The 23,645-nt window shown below is 42.7% G+C and overlaps 1 protein-coding gene across 1 annotated transcript in view; it reads left to right on the top strand.

Annotated features, from left to right (window-relative positions):
- Positions 1-18,826, top strand: part of NTAQ1 (N-terminal glutamine amidase 1) — a 35,047-nt gene extending 16,221 nt beyond the window's left edge. The window contains exons 5-6 of the mRNA XM_089677531.1: positions 5,440-5,564; positions 18,417-18,826. Coding sequence (XP_089533657.1) covers positions 5,440-5,564; positions 18,417-18,523 — 232 coding nt within the window. The 3' untranslated portion in view covers positions 18,524-18,826. The remainder of the gene's footprint in view (positions 1-5,439; positions 5,565-18,416) is intronic.
- The last annotated feature ends 4,819 nt before the right edge of the window (positions 18,827-23,645 follow it).

The following is a 23,645-nucleotide window of genomic DNA, read 5'->3' as shown; positions in this document are numbered from 1 at the left end:
TTGGAGTGTTTTTGCAAGGAAGAGTGGGCAAATATTGCCAAGTCAAAATGTGCCATGCTGATAGTCTCATCCCCAAAAAGACTGAGTGAGTGCTGGAGTCAAATAAAAAGGTGCTTCAACAAAGTATTTAAGGGTGTGCACACTTATGCAACCATATTATTTTAGTTTATTTTTACTTCTATCCACCTAAAAGAGTTCAGTTTGTATTTCAACTGAGTTGTACAGTTTATAGGTCACATTAAAGGTGGAAAAGGTGCAATTTGCTAGCACTGGGTTGGACTCCCTTTTGCTTTCAGAACTGCCTTAATTCTTCATGGCATAAATTCAACAACGTGTTAGAAATATTCCATATTGACCTGATAGCATCATGCAGTTGCTGCAGATTTGTTGGCTGCACATCCATGATGCGAATCTCCTGTTCCACCACATCCCAAAGGTGTTCTATTGGATGGAGATCTGGTGACTGTGGAGGCCATTGGAGTACAGGGAACTCATTGTCATGTTCAAGAAACCAGTTTGAGATGATTTGAGCTTTGACATGGTGCATTGTCCTGCTGGAAGGAGCCATCAAAAGATGGGGATACTGTAGTCAAAGGGATGGACATGGTCAGCAACAATACTCTGGTAGGCCTTGGCATTTAAACGATGCTCAATTGATACTAAGGGGTCCAAAGTGTGCTAAGAAAATATCCTCCACACCATTACGCCACCAGCCTGTACTGTTGATACAAGGCAGGATGGATCCATGCTTTCATGTTGTTTATGCCAAATTCTGACCCTACCATCTGAATGTCGCAGCTGAAAATTGAGACTCCTCAGACCAGTCAATGTTTTTCCAATCTTCTATCGTCCAATTTTGGTAAGTCTGTGAGAACTGTAACCTCCGTTTCCTGTTCTTAGCTGACAGGAATGGCACCCAGTGTGGTCTTCTACTGCTATAGCCCATCTGCTTCAAGGTTCGATGTGTTTTGTGTTCAGAGATGGTATTCTGCATACCTTGGTTGATAACAATGGCCCCAACAGTGCTCACTGGAACATTCAGAAGTTTAGAAAATAATTCTGTAACCAATGCCATCCGTATGTTGTGCAACAATAAGGTTGCAAAGGTCTTGAGAGAGCTCTTTGCTTTTACCCATCATGACATATTTCTTGTGTGATACGTTGGTAATGAGACACCTTTTTATAAGCCATCAGTTGAGACTGAACCAGCTGATATTAATTTGCACTGACAAGGGGCAGGATTGCTTTTTAATTACTGATAGATTTCAGCTGGTGTCTTGGATTTCCATGCCTTTTTTGCATCTCCCTTTCTTTGAGTTCAATACTTTTTTTTTCCCCTGTATCATTCCATTTTTTTTTTTAATTACACATAAGTTCAGAAATTAAAGTGGAGTTCCACCTGAAAAAAAAAAATAATGGAAGTCAGCAGCTACAAAAAAGTGTGTAATTTTTTTTTTTTTTTGGTTCACCCCTCGTTAACATGTTAATGACATTTTTACATTTAAAACCACCAAGCTACTTATTTACTCCTTTACTCCCTTATCTCTTGCCTTCACTATTGGAACTCCCTTCTCATAGGCCTACTCTCTGTAGGCTATCCCCTCTTCAGTCTATCATGAATGCTGCTGGCAGACTTCTACATCTTGCCAAATGCTCAGTGTCCACTGCCCCTCTCTCTGCAATCCCTCCACTGGCTTCCGATTGCTCAGCGAATTAAATTCAAAATACTAACAACAATATACAAAACTATTCACAACTCTGCCCCGAGCTACATCACCAATCTTGTCTCCAAATGTCACCCAAACCATATTCTCTGCTTCTCTCATGACCTCCAGCTCTCATCCTTCCTGGTCTCCTCCTCCCATGCTTGTCTCCAGGACTTCGCCAGAGCCTCTCCTCTCCCATCCTCTGGAACTCTATACCTCAATCTGTCCAGCTTTCCTAAAGCCTGGGTTTACATAAGTGCGGCTCCGTATATCACATGTGATTTGCACAGGAACCGTACTGCATTCCTGTGCAAATCACATGCGATTTGTGTGCGGTGCAATCAGAGCCATACCTTTTTTTTGTATGGCTCTATTCGCACCGCAACCACACCAAAAACATGCAGGACCCTTTTTTGGGTCTGTACTAGAATCGGATCGCATAGGTATTCACACCCATGTGAGCCGATTCTTCACATCGCGGGGTTATGCAGACCACTTTCGGGGGGTTGTTTAGTTAACATACACACCGGCAGCGGTTTGCATGAACGTGGTGCGATTCTGATGCAGTGCGGAATTCGAAATGAAAACACTGCAAATTTGGCACCGCATCAGTGTGAACCAGGGCTTACTCTGGCAGCCTTTAGGCGATCCCTGAAAACGCATCTCGCCTATCACTCCTTCAGTCAAACATTTTATCACTTCCATCAGCTCATCCCCCATTGTTTATAACCTTTTGTACCACTTGCCCCACCCTATTAGATGGTAAGCTCTAGGGCCTTCTTAATCCTCTTGTTTATTGTAACTGTACTGTCTCCCTTTTATATTGTAAAGCACTGCGCAAACTGTTTGCGCTATATAAATCCTGTATAATAATAATATAACCTATTTTCTATTTTCCTTACATTCATTACTTAATTTAGAACCAATGACCTCATCACTCTCTGTGCTTCTCTATGAAATGCAGGCAGATCATGACTTCTGGGAGGAGCTGGCAGGGAGCTGTACATAGTTCTCTGAAAACATCACAGCACCCTGCCTCAGTACTCCTTTCAAGAGCCCAGATAAAAGCAGTGGGTTGCTCTTGGGAGGAGTTATGTAAATATCAAAATGCCTTGATGGGTGGATGTCAGTCTGGAGGAGTGGGCAGTTCTAATTAACCCCTTCATGCCGGCCGCGCACAAATATGTGGCCTTCCGGCGTCTGGGCCTAAACGCTGAGCGGCCGCACATTTGTGTGCAATTAAAAAAAACATATGTGCTGAGAGCGTGCGCCCTGCCCGCTCCCAGCACACATGTCCAGTACTCGCAGAAAGGTCCCGATCTTTTTGGATTGGGACCTTTCCCGATCATGTGACCGCCGTGACGGTGAATCACAGCGGTCACATGACCCTAAAACCCCACCCCGCTTCCCGGCTTCTGAAACTCTTAAAGGGCCGGAAGGCACGGGCGCCAAGGGGTTAAACTACACCTGCATGCAGACTTCCCTAGGTAGTGTCCTCATGTGACACTGAACCTCCATGACTAACAGAACTGAAATCCAGTGAATGAAAGGAATGGGCCAGGGACAGTCGGGCTGTGGAGGAAAAGGCTGAAAGATGTTGGAGTTCCCCCAGCCAGTTGCATGTTGTGGGAAGCTCACAGTGTGCAGTAAATTCAGAATAGGCAATTTTGGTACAAGTGAGGAACTGGTACAACTGTGCAAGACTGAATGGAAGGCTGGAGTTCAGCTTCAAGCATAGAATGTAGATTACGTGTGCCTTGTGCTGAGGAACGTTAATCTACAGATTACATGCAGTAAGCATGATGAGATTAATGATCATTGTAGCTAAGCTGTGTGCTGCAGGACCAGGCTGCTACTAGCTGTGTCTTGTGCTGTAGAAGAGATTCGGGAGCGCTCTGTGTGGTTCTTCATCATCATGCGGTTATTACGATTGGCCAATCTTCCTGGGTAGACGTGAGCTACCTTATCAAACCATCCCTGTTGTCAGTTACATTTTGTGAGATTTATTAGGCAGAATGTTTGTATTTATAAGTTGAAACTGGAGTGAAGGTTCACATTGTGTGTCTATGGTCAATATCTCTAAAAGCATATATTGATTTCCACATTGTATTCCAATTGTTTCTAGCCTACTCCTATTAACCGCTTGCCCACCGCCCTATAGCAGAAATACTGCTGCAGGGCTGCGCAAAATCACGTGTACATACACACTGCAATTGGTGACTTCAGCTGTCGATCACCAGGTCCCAGCCAGTGATTCTCCACTGGCACCCAGTGATCGCTGAGTATCACTGACAGGGGAGAGGTCTGTATGTAAACAATACAGACCGGCACCCGGCGATCACCGAGTATCACTGACGGGGGAGAGGTCTGTATGTAAACAATACAGACCGGCACCCGGCGATCACCGAGTATCACTGACGGGGGAGAGGTCTGTATGTAAACAATACAGACCGGCACCCGGCGATCACTGACGGGGGGGAGAGGTCTGTATGTAAACAATACAGATCTCTCCCCTGTCAGCTACTGCACACTGCTTTGTATTGCTCTGCATAGCAGAGCAATACAAAGCAATGTGCTGACACTGTAAAACACACACAGTAAAACAGCACACAGTTAACCCTTTGATGGCCCCAGATGTTAACTCCTTCCTGCCCAGTGTCATTAGTACAGTGTCAGTCCTTTTTTATTAGCACTGATCACTGTATTAGTGTCACTGGGGATGTCAGTGACAGTCAGTTCCCCTCCAGTGTCAGAATGCCCGATGCAGTCCCGCTATAAGTTGCTGATCGCCACCATTACTAGTGTAAAAAAAAAATTCCAGTATCTATACTGCCATTTGTAGACGCTATAACTTTCACGTAAACCAATAAATATAAATGTGTTGGGATTATTTCCTAGCAAAGATATGCAGCAGAATACATTTTGGCCTACATTTGACAAAATTTGATTTCTAAATTTTTGTACTGGACATGTTGAATAGCAAAAGGTCAAAAATTGTTTGTTTTTTTTTCTCAAAATTGCCGGTCTTTTTTTGTTTATAGCGCAAAAAATTAAAAACGCAGTCGATCAAATACCATCAAAAGAAAGCTCCATTTGTAGGGGAAAAAAAGACATACATTTAATTTTGGTGCAGTGTTGCATGACCGCGCAATTATCAGTTAAAGTAACGCAGCACCGTATCGCAAACAAAGTCCTGGTCAGGAAGGGGAGTAAATCCTCCGGAGGGCAAGTGGTTAATGTGAATAATCTTGACGATTGTAAACTTACTTTGGAAGATCCTACACATTTACTTCCTTGAATTCTGTGGCACGTAGTCACTATGTCCTGTGAGTAGGCACTGCTGTGTCACACAGTTCAAAGAGCCTGCCTTCTGAGCTACAAAGGTATCAAGAGGAGAAGTTTCAGGAGGTGGAGTCAGTACAGGAAACACGGCTTGCAGGCAGCAAGGTACCATGGGATATGTAGTCCTTAGAAATTGAGAAGCTGCAAAGCATGCTGGGAATCCAGAAAGTTGTGGAAAGAAACAACCAGCAGATAGGCAGCACTCACAACATGAAAGGAGAGTTTTCAAGTAAGCCTGTATTGGATAGTCAAAAATAAATATAGTTTGTTTTGTTGTTACAATGCTGATGTTATAAAATGAAGCCTGACATGACAGTAATATGAATTTTGTTTTGGCTTTTACAGCGTAACGTCTGACACTAATGTTAATAAATTCTATTTTTCATTCTAGAAAGCTAAGGTTAATACGGGCAGATGAGTTTCTCCAGACGTTTGCTTCTGACCGTAGCCATATGAAAGATGCAGATAATAAGTGGAAGAAGCCTCCACCTCCTTATCCTTGTATCCGTACTGCAGGTCAGTTCTCATCTAGAAGTCTGCTGTATAGCTGATAAGCATGAATCATTTTATTCCTTGTTTAGGGAAATCACGAATCCATCGTCCAGGACATGACACTTTAACCACTAGCCTACAGGGCACTTATACCCCCTTCCTGCCCAGGCCAATTTCCAGCTTTCAGCGCTGTCACACTTTGAATGACAATTGCACGATCATGCAACTCTGTACCCATATGAAATTTTTATCATTTTTTTGTGACAGAGCTTCCTTTTGGTGGTATTTAATCACCTCGGCGATTTTTATTTTTTCTTAAACCAAAAACCACTGAGAAGTTTGAAAAAAAAAATGTTTTTTCTTAGTTTTTGTTATACAATTTTGTAAATAAGTGATTTTTCTCCTTCACTGATGTGCACTAATGAGGCTGCAGTGATGGGCACTGATAGGTGGCACTGATGGGCACTGATGAGAAGGCACTGGTAGGTTGCACTGATGGGCATTGACAGGCATCACTGATGGGCACTGAACGACAACACTGATACATGACACTGATATATGGCACTGACTGGCACTGTTAGGTGGCACTGACTGGCACTGATGGGTGACATTGAAAGGCAGCTCAGATGGGCACTGATATGTGGCATTGATGTGCACTGGTATGCTCTGATATGTGGCATTGATTGGGCACTGGCACATGGCACTGATGGGCACTGGCACTGATGAGCACTGACAGGTGGCACTTCTGGGGGCACACTGATGATCAGTGCCCTGATGATCAGTGTACATGTCCCCTCCGCGGAAAGCCGATTACCGGCTCTCCTCTTCTCTTGAGCTGTCAGCGTGACAGCTCGAGAGGAGAGAAATGCCGATACCCAGCATTTCCGTGTTTACATGTGATCAGATGTGATTGGACACAGCTGATCACATGACCGAGCCGACATCTTCAGCTCTTTCTGTGAACCCTGAGCCGCGCATGCGCAGTGAGAATGGTAGGACGTCATATGACGTCCTATCAGAACGAGAGAACCACTGTGCGCCCGTCATTGTACTATAGGGTGGGCGAAAGGTGGTTAAACTATGTTGTGTCTGTATCAACAGCCTCTACTACAGTGGTGGTCAACTCAATTAATATAGGGGGCCCAAAGTGCAACCCTAGACATCACCAAAGGGTAATATTCAGTAATCTATAATGCTGCAGAACGCTGTCAGACTACCGACATGCTATAGGAGTTGTTGATTACTGGGGACATGCGTTAGGAGACAGTCATAGACTAGTAGTGCATGACATCAGATTGCTGGATCTTTTACAGCCCTTTTTGAAAATCAGAGCTTCCCCATTTGTATTCCACTCAGCCCCCTTAAATTACTTGTCACAATGTTTACTGTTGTCTATAATGTATACTTTTATGTACAAGATCCATTCAAAAAACACATCTTGTGTTGGTGCTGCCATCAAAGCGTTGGGATACTCTTACACGTATTTTGGGATTACCCCATTCTCAAGCCATTTTAGGATGAAGTCCTTTCCATTATGTTTAAAGGTGTTTTACCTTCATGCTTTCTATGCTTGAAGGTAAAAAAATGTTCTCTGTGCAGCATCCCCCCTAATACTTTCCTAAGCCCCCTCTCGGTCCAGCGATGTGCATTGGATTCTCAGCTATCCCGGGACTCCCTCTCCTCATCGGCTGAGACAGGCGTGGAGCCATTGGCTTCTACTGCTGTCAATCACAGCCAATGAGAAGAGAGAAGGAGCAGGGCCAAGCCAGGGTTTCGTATGTGAATGGACACACAGATCAGCGACTGGGGAGTGCACATGCTCGGGTGCCTCCATAGCAAGCTGCTTGCTGTGTGGGGCACCCGAAAGGAGGGAGGGGACAGGAGCGCAGGCGGGGGACCCGAGAAGAAAACCAATGCACACAGCAGGTAAGTATAACGTGTTTTTTCTTTTTTTTTTTTTTTTTAATTTAAGCCTTTAGAATCACTTTAAAATAATTCCGCAATTAACATATATGCCCTTCTCCATTTGACCCCAATGCATACATCAAGATACAACCGATCTCTTCTCATACATTCGAGTAATGCGGCAATAACCTGCATACCCATAGTGTGGAAGTAGACCTCTCCACCAACTGTGGGTATGTGGATCTCCAAAGTCCAGACAATCAAACCTGTGGAGGATGTAATCATTTCCATAGTTTTGAAAAACCTGATTCTGTTAGATTGACTTTATATCTTCTTCTGATTATTCCCCAGATCTTACTAGGGCAGCACAGTGGCTAAATGGTTAGCACTTCCGCCTGGCAGTACTAGGGTCGTTGGTTCGAATCCCAGCCACGGCACCTCCTGCCTGGAGTTTGCAGGGAGAACCCCTGTGCCTGCGTGGGTTTCCTCCAGGTACTCCGGTTTCCTCCCATACTCCAAAGACATGCTGGTAGGTTAATTGGCTCCTGTCTAAATTGGCCCTTGTATATGAATGTGAGTTAGGGACCTTAGATTGTACGCCCCTTGAGGGTTAGGGACTGATGTGAATGTACAATATGTATGTAAAGCGCTGCGTAAATTGATTAAATACTATTCAGATGTTCTTCAGGGCTAACCAATACCCATTTTTTACTCCCCCCCCCCCCCCCCCCCTCCCCACTTGTCCCCCTAGGCCTGTAGGCCTAACCCCATCTTTTTTTTTTTTTTTTTACTTTCTCCCTTCCCCCTTCTTGCTGACTGCAATTATCTACTTTTTGTGTGTCGGTTTCTCTCCCTTTTACTCTTTCCATTAGCCCAATCTTCTTTTACTTTCTATGAGCATGGAAGTGATGCTTGTAGACTGACGCAGATCAATAGTTAACCTTCCTCTGTCTAAACCTGGCCGTACAATAATAGATTTTCATAAAATGTTTGTATGAAAATTCATCCAAAAATTCTGATCAGTACAATTGACTTGATGAATGTTGTTTCAAAGTACATCAAAGGTTTGTTTGCAGAACTAAGCCCTCCAATCCTATTCATCCAAGGAAGCTGCTTTAGCCTCTGTTTGATCTGCCATCATGCTGCCCATGTGATCAGTTATGACTCCAGCCATTTGACGGTTGGACAGTTTGGCTGAGAGCACAAGCAAATATGATGGTTATGGTTCCACTTTAACATTCAGTTTTGGAATGAATGGACTTTCCTGAACAAAAATCATATACACTGTTAGAAATTTGTTCAAATGTTTGATAAAACTTCCATCCTGCTCCTTTAGAACTTTTTTTTAATCATTGCAGTCAAAAACAAACGTGAGCTTGACCCCAGTCACCACCAGTAATTCGAACAAACGTTCCTAAAACAAAAATTTCCAAAGTAAATTCTTCTGTTTTTTTTGGCCAGCTTGATGTTCAGTTCACACCTATACGTGTTTCCGGGCCACCTTTGTTCGGGCATGGCAGCCCATTCATTTGAATGGGTGGGCTAGCTTTAAAATGCATCTTTGATCAAAATGTAAAAACATATATATTAATTTGCACACTGTATTTCAAATGTTTCTAGCTTACTCTTACTATATTCACTATCCCCTGTGAGTAGGCACTGCTGTGTCACATGTTTCACAGAACCTGCCTTCTGAACAGAGTTGCTGGGAGCAAGAGTTTCACTTGGTGCACTGAAATGAAAATTCTAGTGCTGAAACCGAAAATTCAGGGTGCAACTTGGCTGAAAGTTAAAACCGAGTTTAAAAATTAATTTATTTTTCAAACGCAATTTTTTTGGAAAAAAATACACTTTAATGAGCAATAAAACACAATATATAACTCAAAGTTTTAGTAAAATATGAAAGAGGATGTTAAGGCGAGTAAATAGATACCCAACATGTAATGCTTTAAAATTGCACATGTTTGTGGAATGGCATTAAACTGTGGTACTTAAAATCTTTCATGGGTGACACTTTAAAAATCTCTAAAGGTTACCAGTTTAAAGTTAGAGGATGTCTACTGCTAGAATTATTGCTCTTGCTCCGGCGTTCATGGCAATACCTTACATGTGTGGTTTGAACACTGTTTACATATGTGGCCGTCTATGTATGCGGCCACCACTACTCGCGAGCACGGGGAGGCAGGGGCACTTTAAACTTTTTTTTTTTTTTCCTTTTTTCTTACACTGTACCTTTAAAAAAAAAAATAATAATTAGCAAAGACATGTTGCAGAATACATTTTGGTCTAAATTTATGATGAAATTTGATTTTTTTTTTCAGATATTCCCTGGATCAACTTTACCTGTAAATGTTATATCCAGTTATATTCTGTGTATCTAAGAAACAATCCAGGACTTTTTTTTTTTTTTTTAAGTTCATTTATTGTGTTTACATTCAATATGTAAACTGAAAGGGGCATACATTTTTAAAATATAAATCCACCAGGTCTCTAATTTAGAAATCTCCGTTCTGCTAGGGCAACCAAGGAAAAAGCTTAGGGCCGGGTGGTTTTTAACCCCTTCATGCCTAAGCACAATTTAGCAACTTTGACGTGTTAGCAAAAACGTACATATCAGCACAACTACTTTGTGCATGCAGGTGCATTATACCTTGTTTTTTTCAGGACAAATTGGGATTTCATTTGGTGGTAAATGGTAATGGATATCTCCAGATTTATTTTATTTTTTTTGTTATCAAAGGAAAACAGACCCAAAATAGTATTAAAAAAAAGTTTTTTTTTTTGTTTTTTTTTACATTTAGCTGTATATTTTTTGCTACTTCCATACTAATCACCAAAGAACCTAAAATAATTTTCTCCTGCTCCTGACTTTTGCAGCAATACTACATGTGTGTATGTTAGTTGTTTGTACCCGTAGTACAGCCCAGAAACAATAGTGTGCATTTTGTTTTTTTTTATTCTGCCACTAACTGCCATTTAAACATTAATTAAAAAAATAATTCTGACCTTGACCTTTGACCCAAACACTAAGGGCTCGTTCACACTTGACTGTTTTACCAACGTTTGCCAAACGCCCCTATGGCGTCTGGCAAGCGCTGGTTCGGCATTTGTGGAGTGTCTAACGCTCGGCAAACGCCGCATGCGCAGTTTAGCGGCGGTTGCTAGGCATTTGCCGAGCGTTAGAAACGCCCCACAAACGCCTATAATAAAGTTTAAATGGTGTTACCACTCCGCAATCGCGTCGCAACCGCACCACAAACGCCGGCCACGTGTTTGCGGAGCGGCACCATAGACTAGAATAGGAGGCTTCAACGCCTCCTGACTGGACCAGAGGCGTCCGTTCTGCTGCGACGTGACGATAACGCTCCCGTTAGAACAGCACCATGTGCTGCAATGTGCAGAATTGTCCGAGGCGTTTGGGAAGTGGTAAAAACGCTTCCCAAATGCCTCTCTGCCACCTGCACACAACGCTAATGTGAACGTAGCCTAACTCCGGCACTGACCTAGATCAAACCTTGATGTACATATTTATATTTATTTTTTTATTTGATTGATTTATATATTTTTTTTAACACACACTTTTTTTTTTCTCTCTCTTTCTGAAAGGACAGAGATGCAATATATCTCTCCTCCATTCAGAGAGAGAAAACGAGGGGGCCGGCTTCACAGTGACTGATCACTGTGATAGCCAATCAGAGGCTATCGGCGATCATGTGACCCGGAATCGAGAGTTGTGGGTCCTGATCATTAGAACGGGACTCGGGGCTCTCCCTGACACCATGGTCTTTGTGCTGGGAGCACGCCCCGAGCACAAAGACAGGCACACAAATTAGTGGCTCCACGGAAGAAAGCTCAGTTCTGTGAGGCTGCTAATTTGCATACGCTCTCATAGTCCATTCATAGGTATGGGCTAAAAGCTGTAGGGCTGGTCTGCAGGAGGTTGACATGGCACCCATGATCCACTGATCACAGGTGCAATGCTCTGCAGGCGAAAATAAATAAATGCACATGTTTTTGCCGAAAAAAATAAAATTGCATTATTTCTTTCTAAAAGTTGAACTTGACCTTTACTTTTGGTGAAAGCTGCACAGTTTGTTTTTATATACAGGCCCCCCTTACCTGCATATCGGCATTCTGGTATGGGTGAACTATGCCTTTAGGATGACTGCATCAAACTATGTGCCAATCAGTCCTTGTCAAAGAAGGAGTGCAGCATGGCATTTCAGCAGCAACTCATTTCAAACAATATATTGATTCCAATGTGACCAGAGTTCTTTTTTTAACCTTTTTACAAAAAAAAAAAAAAGCCTTCAGTAAACTTCAGCTCCTTTTGTTGTCCTGAATACTAGAAGGCTTGCCAAAAATCCACAGCAAGTGCGAAAGAACGTCAAACCTTGTTCTGATTTCACATGCAGCATTCCAGAATCTCTCTGGCTCACGCTGATCGTTGGATGAAGCTTTGACAGATGTGCTAGGTTTATATAAACGTGCTCCGAAATGTTTACACGGTACAACACAAACACCAGGCTGATCAACCCGCGCAGCTGTTCCAGGTTTGTTCAGTCCAGGACTCTTCGCAAATCAACCTTTTCCATCAACGTGATGTTACAGAATGTGTAATTAGAGGACCAAAATTGATCTTCTTGGGGTTCTCCAAATTCTAAGGAGCCTATTCAGACTGTTCCACATTGTGGCAAGGTGGTGCCATTTATTTTAAATGGCCAGCACACTGCAACACGTGTGAGCTTTAGAGAGGAGTGAACCATATGTCAGTTGTGGGGGGGATGCTCTGTAAAGAATGATGCATGTCTGTAAATGCATGTGTGGTAATTTCTCAAAACAATCAGAATCTGCCTCAATGTGTTTACTAAAAATGAATACCTATTTAACCAAAACATTCTTCGTAAATCATTTTTGTTTTTTGGAACTACTTGAGTACCAGCCTGTAATACTTTATTACGAGGCAATTCCGTTGTCACTAATACAGAATGAATCTGCAGCTGGTGATCCAATCTTTGTCCCCTATTCACAAATACACATTCTCTCTCCTTCCGCTGTTGTAAGGGGAAAGGGAAGGATCAGTACTGTAAACAGTACCATGTGATCGCTGTGATCATCAATCACAGCAATCCCATGGTACCCAGCTCCTCAGATCGGCTGGGTACAGTGTCTCATTAGTACATTCGATGATACAACAGCGGAAGGAGAGAGAATGTGTATCATCGAATGTACTAATGAGACACTGTACCCAGCCGATCTGAGGAGCTGGGTACCATGGGATTGCTGTGATTGATGATCACAGCGATCACATGGTACTGTTTACAGTACTGATCCTTCCTTTCCCCTTACAACAGCGGAAGGAGAGAGAATGTGTATCTTCGAATGTACTAATGAGACACTGTACCCAGCCGATCTGAGGAGCTGGGTACCATGGGATAGCTGTGATTGATGATCACAGCGATCACATGGTACTGTTTACAGTACTGATCCTTCCTTTCCCCTTACAACAGCGGAAGGCGAGAGAATGTGTATCTTCGAATGTACTAATGAGACACTGTACCCAGCCGATCTGAGGAGCTGGGTACCATGGGATTGCTGTGGTTGATGATCACAGCGATCACATGGTACTGTTTACAGTACTGATCCTTCCTTTCCCCTTACAAGAGCGGAAGGAGAAAGAATGTGTAAGGGGAAAGGGAAGGATCAGTACTGTAAACAGTACCATGTGATCCCTTTGCTCATCAATCACAGCAATCCCATGGTACCCAGCTCCTCAGATCGGCTGGGTACAGTGTCTCATTAGTACATTCGATGATACACATTCTCTCTCCTTCCTCTGTTGTAAGGGGAAAGGGAAGGATCAGTACTGTAAACAGTACCATGTGATCGCTGTGACCAATCACAGCGATCCCATGGTACCCAGCTCCTCGGATCGGCTGGGTACAGTGTCTCATCAGTACATTCGATGACTTGACCAATGTCTTGAAAGTATATCAAAAATTAATTCACTTATAACACTCAATCGTGGAATGAAAGTAAGTTCCTGAAACAACACTTTTACTGTTAGAAGTTTGAGAAAATGTTTCCATCCTGCTTCTTTTAAAATTTCTCATCGCCGCATTTGGAAACGAATATTGATTTGACTCCACTAACAAAAAATTAGGCAAATGTTTCTGAAAGAAAAATTTAGGGGAACACTTTTCTAGTGTGTGGCCGTCTTAAAGTACCAAAACCAGAGGCAGCCAGAGTATTGTTAGGAGGAAGTCGGCAAGGGTACCCTCTGTATTTCTTCTAGTACGAGTTCTCTGATGAGACAAAGAACAGTATGGAAAGTTTGGTAACCAATCAGAGGTGAATTGATAATTAAAGCCCAACCCAAATAGAAAATGTTTCCTTGCAGTGGGGCTGTAAGGGTTAATTGCCTGTTTTTGTCTAGGGAAACAATAAAATGAAATCTACTTACCTGATCCTCCGTTCCCTCCTGCAGCTTGTGCACCCCTGCACTCTAGTGGTCCAGTGCCCTGACAACATCCAGACCTGAACAGGGTCCATATCCCCGCTCTGGGTATGAGGATGTGGAGTGACAGTTCTCTGCTGAATCAAGGGGAATGGCTAGGGGAGCAATAATAGGATATATAGTTGCCCGATCCTCCACTCTTCCCTGCAGCTATACCGGTCCCCGCAGCACCCATGCTTTATCGGGCTAGAGTCCTGATATTATCAAGACCAGAGCAGGATCCATATCCCTGTTCTGAATGTGAGGATACCAAGTGACTTTCCACTGCTGGATTGTTGGGGTGCACCATCTGCCGGGGGGGGGGCAGAGGATCAGGTAAGCAAAACCAGTATATTCTACTAATTATCTTTCAAGCATTGGTTAGATATGTCTATGGAATGTTCTGGTTTTTTTTCTTGTTTTGAACATCAAACACTAAAAAAACTTAAAGCGGAGTTCCACCTGGAAAAAAAAAAGCAGTAAAAACTTTGCTGACTTTTAAAATACAGCCACTTACCTGTCCCTCGGTCCAGCAGTATCCTCACCACGGCTGGTTTCACCGGCCGTCTGCTCTCCTTGGCCCGGCACCTTAAGTGTGGGCACCCGGCTGTGTCAGCTTGCAGCTTCAGAGCCAGGTGCCCACTGCGCATGTGCGAGAAGCGCTGCGCTTTGTGAATGGCCCCGTAGGCTTCTGGGACCTGTCACGTGTCCCAGAAGACTACAGGGAGGGAGGACAACTTCCACTTACGATCGCCTAGGTGATCACCGCAGAAGTGGGAGCTGGTACCTGTCAAATTCGAGTACCCACTCCCACACCAAAACACCCCCCCACTCCCCAAATGTGCCAATCCTGAAGCTAAAAACTGATGTAAAAAAAGTTTCTCCTCTCCCCTGGACAAAACATGCTACTAACTCCTGACTAATATCCTACCACGCTCCTTGTCGGCTTATAACTCTATAGTGTTTCAAACATTGACACTTTGGTCCCAATACAAATCTAAATTGGGCCTAGTTTTCCCTGCCCCTCCGGGATCGTTGTTTTTTGGGGATCCGAATTTTACCACAGCCTTCTCGTTTCCACTGGCATATCGGTGGTGGTATGTCCGAGCCCTGATTAGATTGACTGACTTTCAAAGAGGAGGGTCCTTTATCTCTTTTAACCTGCTGCGCACCCTCTTTGATGCTCCACTTCATGAACATTATCGTTACCTATAAATATGTCACTTTTTTAGTTCCCATTTTGGTCTGACACCGACTATACCAATTACCTATTTTGAACGTATCTTTCATGACTCTCCTAGGAGGTAAAAGCCTTATTTCAGACCTATATTGCCTTTTCCTGGATGCTTATCATACCTCCCCGCCCCCCATATGGATTGAAATGGGAGCTTGACTGTAATGTCACATTTTCAGATGATGACTGGGACTCCATGTTGGATAACATATGCAGGGGTTCTAGATCCCTTTCGGTCCGAGAGACGGCCCTTAACCACTCCCCGTCCGGCCCATTTATATAAACGGCCAGACGGGTGCAGTGCAGGGGTGGGTGGCCATTTATAAATGTCCTCCCTGCTTGTGCGCGCTCCGGTGCCGAACACAGCGGAACATCAATCCTTGTACAGGACCTCTTTGTGAGGTCCTGATCATGTTATGACTGATTGGCCAATCAGTGATCACATGAATAGTAGTAAGCAAGATGTCACTTCTGACATTGCTTACTACGTGAAATTATTATTATTATACAGGACTTGTATAGCGCCGACAGTTTGCTCAGTGCTTTACATTATGGAGGGAGACAGTACAGTTTCAATACAAGAGGGATTTGAGGGCTCTGTTCCTTGGAGCCTACAATATAGGAGGGAGGGGATAGTGGTACAAGAGGTAATTAGCTGTGGGGGATGGAGTGGTTGGGGGAGTAGGGGATTCCAGTATTAGCCGGGGTAGGCTTCCCTGAAGAGACGAGTTTTCAGAGTGCGCCTAAAAGTAAGCAGGGAAGGCGATAGCCTGATAGCTTGAGGCAGGGAGTTCCAGAGGATGGGAGAAGCCCTGGAGACGGGCATGGGAGGAGGAGATAAGGGAGCTAGAGAGTAGGAGGTCTTGTGAGGAGCGGAGAGTATGGTTTGGGTGATATTTGGAGACAAGATCGGTGATGTAATTTGGGGCAGTGTTATGAACGGCTTTATATGTCAGTGATAGTGTTTTGAATTTTATCCGTTGGGCAATTGGAAGCCAGTGGAGGGATTGGCAGAGAGGGGTGGCGGATACAGAACGGTTAGTAAGGTGAATGAGTCTGGCGGCAGCATTCATGATAGACTGAAGTGGGGATAGCCTGCGATGAGGTTGGCCAATGAGGAGGGAGTTACAATAGTCAAGGTGAGATATAACAAGGGAGTGGATAAGTTGCTTAGGGGTTTCCGAGGTTGGGAATGGCCGTATCTTGGAGATGTTGCGGAGGTGAAGTCTACATAAATTTGTCAGTGATTGGATTTGGGGCTGAAAGGACAGATGGGAGTCTAGGATTACATCTAGTACCCTGGCGTGAGGGGAGGGACGGATGGTAGTGTTGTTGATCTTGATGGAGAAGTCAGGGGGGAGGGGGCATAGGCTGGGGGGAATACTAGAAGCTCAGTTTTGGAAAGGTTGAGTTTTTCAGGAAGTAGAGTGACATCCTATCCGATATGTCACTTAGAAGGCTGGTGATGCAATTGGAGACTGAAGGGGTGAGGTGAGGGGTAGAGAGATAAGATTTGTGTGTCGTCGGCATAGAGATGGTGGTGGAGGCCGTGGGAGTTTATCAGTTGGCCAAGGGAGGAAATCTGTGAATGATCACAGAGGTCACATGGTACAAGGCTAGTCACAACAGCCTTGTACCATGTGACAAGGTGTGACCAATCACAGCTAACACAGTATTTCTCAATGGCTGCAAGAATATAGCCAGAGAGGAGAAATTATTGCTTTTACAGCCTTTATGGGTGTAAAAGCAATCCGTGTAAAAAAAAAAAAATCTTTATCACCCCCCACAAGTCGTACAGTGTCATTATTGTGATATTGTACTGCTAGGGTGACCGTATGTAAAAAAAAAAATATATATATATATTTTAAAAAAAATTATAATTTTTGGTTATAAACTAATTTGGGTTTTTTTTTTTACTAAAAAGATAATTGAATACATTTTGGCCAAGATTTATGAAGAAAGATTATTTATTTGCAAAATTTTATAAGAAAAACACATTTTTTTCAAAATTTTTGGACTTTTTATATAGCAAAAAAATAAAAATCCCAGTGGTGAATAAATACCACCAAAATAGTTTTATCTGTCTCAAAAAAATGCTAAACAATTCATATGGGTACAGTGTTGCATGACTGCGCAATTGTCATTCAAATTGTGATAGCGCTGAAAGCTGAAAATTGTCCTGGATTTGAAGGGGGTGAAAGTGTCCGGACAGGAAGTGGTTAAGGTTCTTACCCGTTGGTACTTTACCCCTTCCAGGCTACATGTTATGTACCCAGAAGTTTCCCACCTCTGTTTTAGGGGTTGTGGCCTTGCTGGAACTCTCATGCACAAGTTTTGGGCCTGTCCTGGTCTTTCCCTGATATGGTGTAGGCAGGGGCAGACTGACCATTTGGAAACTTGGGCACTGCCCGAGGGCCTGGGGTCAGTAGGCGGCCCCATGAGATGCCCCTGGTACCTTTTTCATAGGCTTTTTTGAGTTTGGGCAAGGACACAGGGGCCCCATGATCCCCTATTGCCCGGGAGCCCCAGGAATTGTCAGTCCGCCCCTGGGTGTAGAATATCGGAGGTCGCCTCCGCTTTGGTTAGCTCTCTGATTGTTCTCTTGCCACAGATTTGTTTATTGGGTTCATCCATTCAGGGGGTCCCTGCCAGTTTGGCTGATTCATACCATCTGTGTTTCCAACCTATGGGCCATAGCCCTGCATTGGAAATCACCTGTAGTCCCCATTAGCTTCTGTTCTACGGAGAATTGATATGGTCATGCTCATGGAACGTATCCATTATACTTTATTAGATAGGATGCATTTATTCAACAATAAATGGGATGGTTGGAAGATACATTGATATCTGCTGATAGATTGAATGCCTATCTAAAACAGACCTGTCTTTGATTTTTGTGAGAAGTACCATTCATATTCCAGCATTGTTATGTACTTGATTTTTATTTTGTGATTGTCGGTCAATGAAAATGACCTGTTTGTTTTTTTTTCTCATTGTTCATTGTGTTACATTCTATGAGGCACAGTCTTTGTATTCTGCCTTTTCAATAAAAAAAAGTTTGTAAACAAAAAAAAAAACATGCTATTAACTCCTGCAGTGCGGGTACACAGATAATTATTTTTTTTTTCCACAATTGGGCTTTTTATGCTCATGAATGTTTACATTGGCAGTCTATACCAATAAACAGCAATGCTTATCGTCCAGAGCACCATGTTTGATTTGTTGCTTTTGTTGGTTTCAGAATCGTCCATGAACCTGGATGATTTCATCAGTATGGATCCTGCCGTGGGGTATGGCAAAGTGTATACACTGGAAGAGTTTACAGAGCGCTTCAGCACCCCCCTATGATGTGTTCAGTCTGCTCATTCATGAGGACAATGCAGTGAGAGCTGCTATTCATAGCAAGTTTCCACTCTGCATAATTCATTCTGCTCAAGTGTTCCGCTTCTCGGCTTCATCCAGCTCTCTGGTGCACAGAGGCCTCTTACGACAAGCTGGAGGACTGGCACCACTACATGTGATTATTTAAGAAACTGGTTTTATTTTTCATTCACCAGCAGGACTTTGTCAATTTTAAGAGGGAAAAAAAATAATTGTCAATATTAAAAAAAAATCTTATAAGCCTGTAATTAAAATATACCATTATTTAAAGTGGTTGTAAAGTGTATATTTTATTAAAATAATATACATAGCTAGCCGGGCACCTCCTTTTCTGGGGCCCCCCACTGGTGTTCTTGGCTCCTCCTCGCTCTGCATACCACCATAGGAAGCCGTTTCCTAAGGAAGAACACTTGGCTTGCTCCCAAAAGCTGGGCTGTGTGCTTCCATTAAGCGACACAGTGGGGTTTATTTACTAAAGCTGGAGAGTCCAATATCAGACTCCCTTCTGCATAGAAACCAATCAGCTTCTAACCTCAGCTTGTTCAATGAAGCTTTGGCAATGAAACCTGGAAGCTGATTGGTTTCTATGCAGAAGGGAGTCTGATTTTGGACTCTCCAGCTTTAGTAAATAAACCCCAGTGTGGCTTTGACAGCAACAGAAGCCAGTGATTCTAAACTTGTGAAATGAGAGCGAGCAGCTGGATTGAGTGAGGAATCTGGTGAGTATTAAGGGACGTGAGGGGGTGATACAAGTAGTGGGACTTTTTTATTTACCTTTACTACAGGGAATACATTAAGGAAAAATGTGTAGCCTTTAGAACCACTTAAAAAAAAATGTCACATAGTCTTGCTCTTAAAACCTGACGCAATCCTCTTCCTGCTGTGTTTACGAACATTCAGGATCAATGGGCTAAAAACAATAGCAATGTTGACACATATTATGGCTGTAATTGGTTCACAGAGTACAGGAGCACTCTGATTGGCTCTGTGTACCTTGTCTGCAATCTGAGCTGTTCCAATGTCAGGATGTGTTCCAAATAGGGGAGGTGTGATGAACACCACAATCTTACTCCTCTAATCACAGTTCACCTTGCATTCTTTGAAAAAGAATGCAAGGCTTTTTATGAATGAAGGAGTGGTGAGCGAGCGTCGTCTTGTGATATCTGTACCGCAGGCGGAACTGCAAATTTTCAGGGCCCACGGAAAACTGCAGGGTGAATGTAAGCAACAATTTTTAACAAACGCTGAAGCAGCCAGAGATGCAGAACACGTCATCGGCAGTAATTTGCTGCAGCGGCCAGAGATGGAGAACACGTCATCGCCAGAAATTTGCTGCAGCAGCCAAAGATGAACACGTCATCGGCAGTAATTTGCTGCAGCGGCCAGAGATGGAGAACACGTCATCAGCAATAATTTATTTTTACTATGCAAATGGCCAAAAATAACTTTAACATAGTGGCCATGCTACAACTTTAACATATATCAGCACAGTTCTTTCTCCCCTCCATGTTGGAACGGCTGAAGGGCCCCTCACTATGCTAAGATGTTTGAGTTATCATTGCGCTGATTTTAAGAACTGCACAACTGGCAGTTTGTACCCCCGAAGAAGCCACTGTATGTGGTGAAATATGTAGGGAAAGGGGTTTGTTTAATGGAAGATTTCAATTATGGCTGAGATGAGAAAATATAGAAATCAGATAATAAAGGAGTCCTATGGTAGAGGAGGAATAAACAAAGGATCCATAAAAAAAAAATCAACACTACTGATGTAGCATTCTCTAGAAACTCTCCAAACGTGAGATCTCCATATTTTTTTGTTCCTCTCTATATACACCCTGTTCCAAATTATTATGAAAATTCTATTTAAGTGTCAAAAAGATTATATATTTTGTTTTTCAGTTTAACTCTTGGATGGCATTGTGTGTCAGGGCTCTTTTGATCACTGAAAACAATCTTGGACACCTGTGATAATTAGATTGGAAGGTGAGCCCAATTTAAGGAAAAACTACTAAAGGAGGGTGTTCCACATTATTAAGCAGAGCACCATTTTCAAGCAATATGGGGAAGAAAAAGGATCTCTCTGTCGAAAAGAGTGAAATAGTTCAATGCCTTGGACGAGGTATGAAAACATTAGATATTTCATGAAAACTTAAGCGTGATCATCGCACTATTAAGGGATTTGTGGCTGATTCAGAGCACAGACGGGTTGGTGCAGATAAAGGCACATTGAGGAAGATTTCTGCCAGATCCATGCATCGGATCAAGAGAGCAGCTGCTAAAATACCATTACATAGCAGCAAACAAATATTTGAAGCTGCTGGTGCCTCTGGAGTCCCACGGACATCAAGGTGTAGAGTCCTCCAGAGTCTTACAACTGTGCATAAACCTTCTATTCGGCCACCACTAACCAATGCTCACAAGCAGAAACAGCTGCACTGGGCAGAAAAATACATGAAGACTAATTTTCAAACAGTCCTGTTCACTGATGAGTGTTAAAATGTTTAAAAAGTTAAAATGTTGTTAAAAGTTTGATTGAAATAGCTTTTGATTTCAGTAAATATGCTGCAAACACAACAAAGGACAATTTTCAGTTCTTTACAACCTATAAAGTGTTTTGAATAACTTACTGTGAGTAATAATTTGGAACAGTGCATTGGAAGTGTTTTCCTGTTATTAGGAGGTTTGTTCAATAAAATTTGAATTGTACTCTTAATAGTTGATAACATGAGAATTATGCTGACTGTTATTTACATCAATTATTTAGGTAAATGAGAAAAATATAATTTGCATAATAATTTGGAACAGGGTGTATAAATTAAAGAGGTGGTAAACGCAGAAGGTTTTTTTTACCTTCATGCATAGTGTGCATGAAGGTGAAAAAACCTGTGCAGCAGTGCCCCCAGCCCCCCTAATACTTGCCTGAGCCTCATCACGATCCAGTGGGTCTCTGCCTCCTCATTGGCTCTCACTGCTGTCAATCACAGCCAATGAGGAGAAAAAGGGGGTAGGGCCAAGCTACGGGTGCCCCCATAGGAAGCTGCTTGCTGTGAGGGCAGCCAACAGACAGGAGGAACCAGGAGAGCCTGCATACCGCAGGTATGTATAGAAATGTTTATTTTGCAAGAAAAAAAAAAATGAACCTTTAGAAATCGCTTTAATGGGGAAAAATAAAATTGAACACACAAAAATTGTTTTAATGGAGAATTGTTCTCATTTCTTACAGATGACATTCCAACTGTTTAAAGTGTATCTCTGGAAAAAGTGTAAAATCATATATTTTCACATTGTATTTCAATTGTTTGTAACCTACTTTTATTACTCTGAACAATCTTGAATTTGTAAAATTAATTTGTGAAGATCCCCACACATTTACTTCTGTGACACAAACAGTGGGGAAAATAATTATTTGATCCCCTGCAGATTTTGTAAGTTTGCCAATTTACACCTATGATACAAATTATAGACCCTTAATTTCTTTTTATTTTAAATGATGAGACAGAATATCAACCAATCCAGAAAAAACACGATACAAATGTTATAAATGGAGTTGCAGTTCAGTGAGTAAAATAAGTATTTGATCCCCAAGCAAAACATGAGTTAGTACTTGGTGGAGAATCCCTTGAGGGCAAGCACAGAGGTAAGCCGTTTTTTGTAGTTGGCCACCAGGTTTGCACACATCTCAGGAGGGATTTTGGTCCAATCTGCTTTACAGATATTCTCTAAATCCTTAAGGTCTCTTGGCTAATGCTTGGCAACTCAAAGTTTCAGTTGTCTTCATACATTTTCTATAGGATTAAGGTCTGGAGACTCGCTAGGCAACTTCATGACCTTGATGTGCTTCTTCCTGAGCAACTCCTTTGTTGCCATAGTGATATGGTTCGCGTCATTGTCATGCTGGAAGACCTATCTTCAGTGTTGTGTCTGAGGGAAAAAGGTTCTCATTCAAGATTCTACAATACATGGCCCTGTCCATTGGCCCTTCCATCCGGCAAAGTTGGCCTGTACCTTTAGTGGAGAAACTGCCCCAAAGCATATTTTTTCTACCTCCATGCTTGACTGTAGGGATGGTGTTCTTAGGGTCATAGTCAGCATTGTTCTTCCCCCAAACACGGCAAGTCAAGTTAATGCCAAAGAGATAAATTTTGGTCTCTGACCACAGTACTTTCTCCCAATCCTTCTCTGAATCATTTAGATGTGCATTGGCAAACTTCAGATGGACATGTGCCTTCTTGAGGAGGAGGACCTTGGGGGCGCTGCAGGATTTCAACCCATAGAGGCATATTGTGTTACCAATGGTTTGTTTGGAGACTGTGGTCCCAACTGCCTGATCTTTCACAAGCTCCTCTCATATAGTTCTGGGCTGATCCCTCACCACTTTCATGATCATCCTTACCCCATGAGGCGAAATCTTGCATGGAGCTCCAGACCAAAGGCGATTGATGGTTATTTGTATGTCTTCCATTTGCGAAACATTGCTCCAACAGTTGTCTCCTTCTCACCAAGCTTCTTGCTGATGGTCTTGTAGCCTATTCCAACTTTGTGCAGGTCTACAATCCTGTCCCTGACATCCACTGACAGTTCTTTGGTCTTGCCCATGAAGGTGAGGTTTGAATGGAAGAAAGATTCTGTGGACAGGTGTCTTTTATACACATAACGAGTTATGAGCACTGCCTTAATTTACAGGACTAATCTGTGTACTACATGAGCACATAGCCAGTCTGTGGGAGCCAGAATTGTTGGTTGGTAGGGGATCAAATACTATTTACTCACTGAACTGCAACTCAATTTATAACATTTGTATCGTGTTTTTTCTGAGTTTGTGATTGATATTCTGCCTCTACCATTTAAAGTACACCTGTGATAAAAATTATAGACCCTTCATTCCTTTATAAGTGGGCAAACTTACGAAATCTGCAGGGGTCAAAAAATGTCACCACTGTATTCACTATACCCTGGGAGTAGGCACTGCTTGCCTTCTGAACTACAGAGGTGCTGAGAGGTGGCGTTTCAGGAGACTGAGTCAATATGGGAATAACTGCAGACTGCAAGATACCATGGGATATGTAGTCCTTCAGAAATTAAAAGTAAA

The sequence above is a fragment of the Staurois parvus genome, unplaced genomic scaffold, assembly GCF_062004578.1.
Source record: "Staurois parvus isolate SC_StPar_1 unplaced genomic scaffold, SC_StPar_1.0 ptg000187l, whole genome shotgun sequence".
NCBI lineage: Eukaryota > Metazoa > Chordata > Amphibia > Anura > Ranidae > Staurois > Staurois parvus.
Note: the sequence above shows the minus strand (reverse complement) of the source record. Positions and strands in the feature narration are given on the sequence as shown.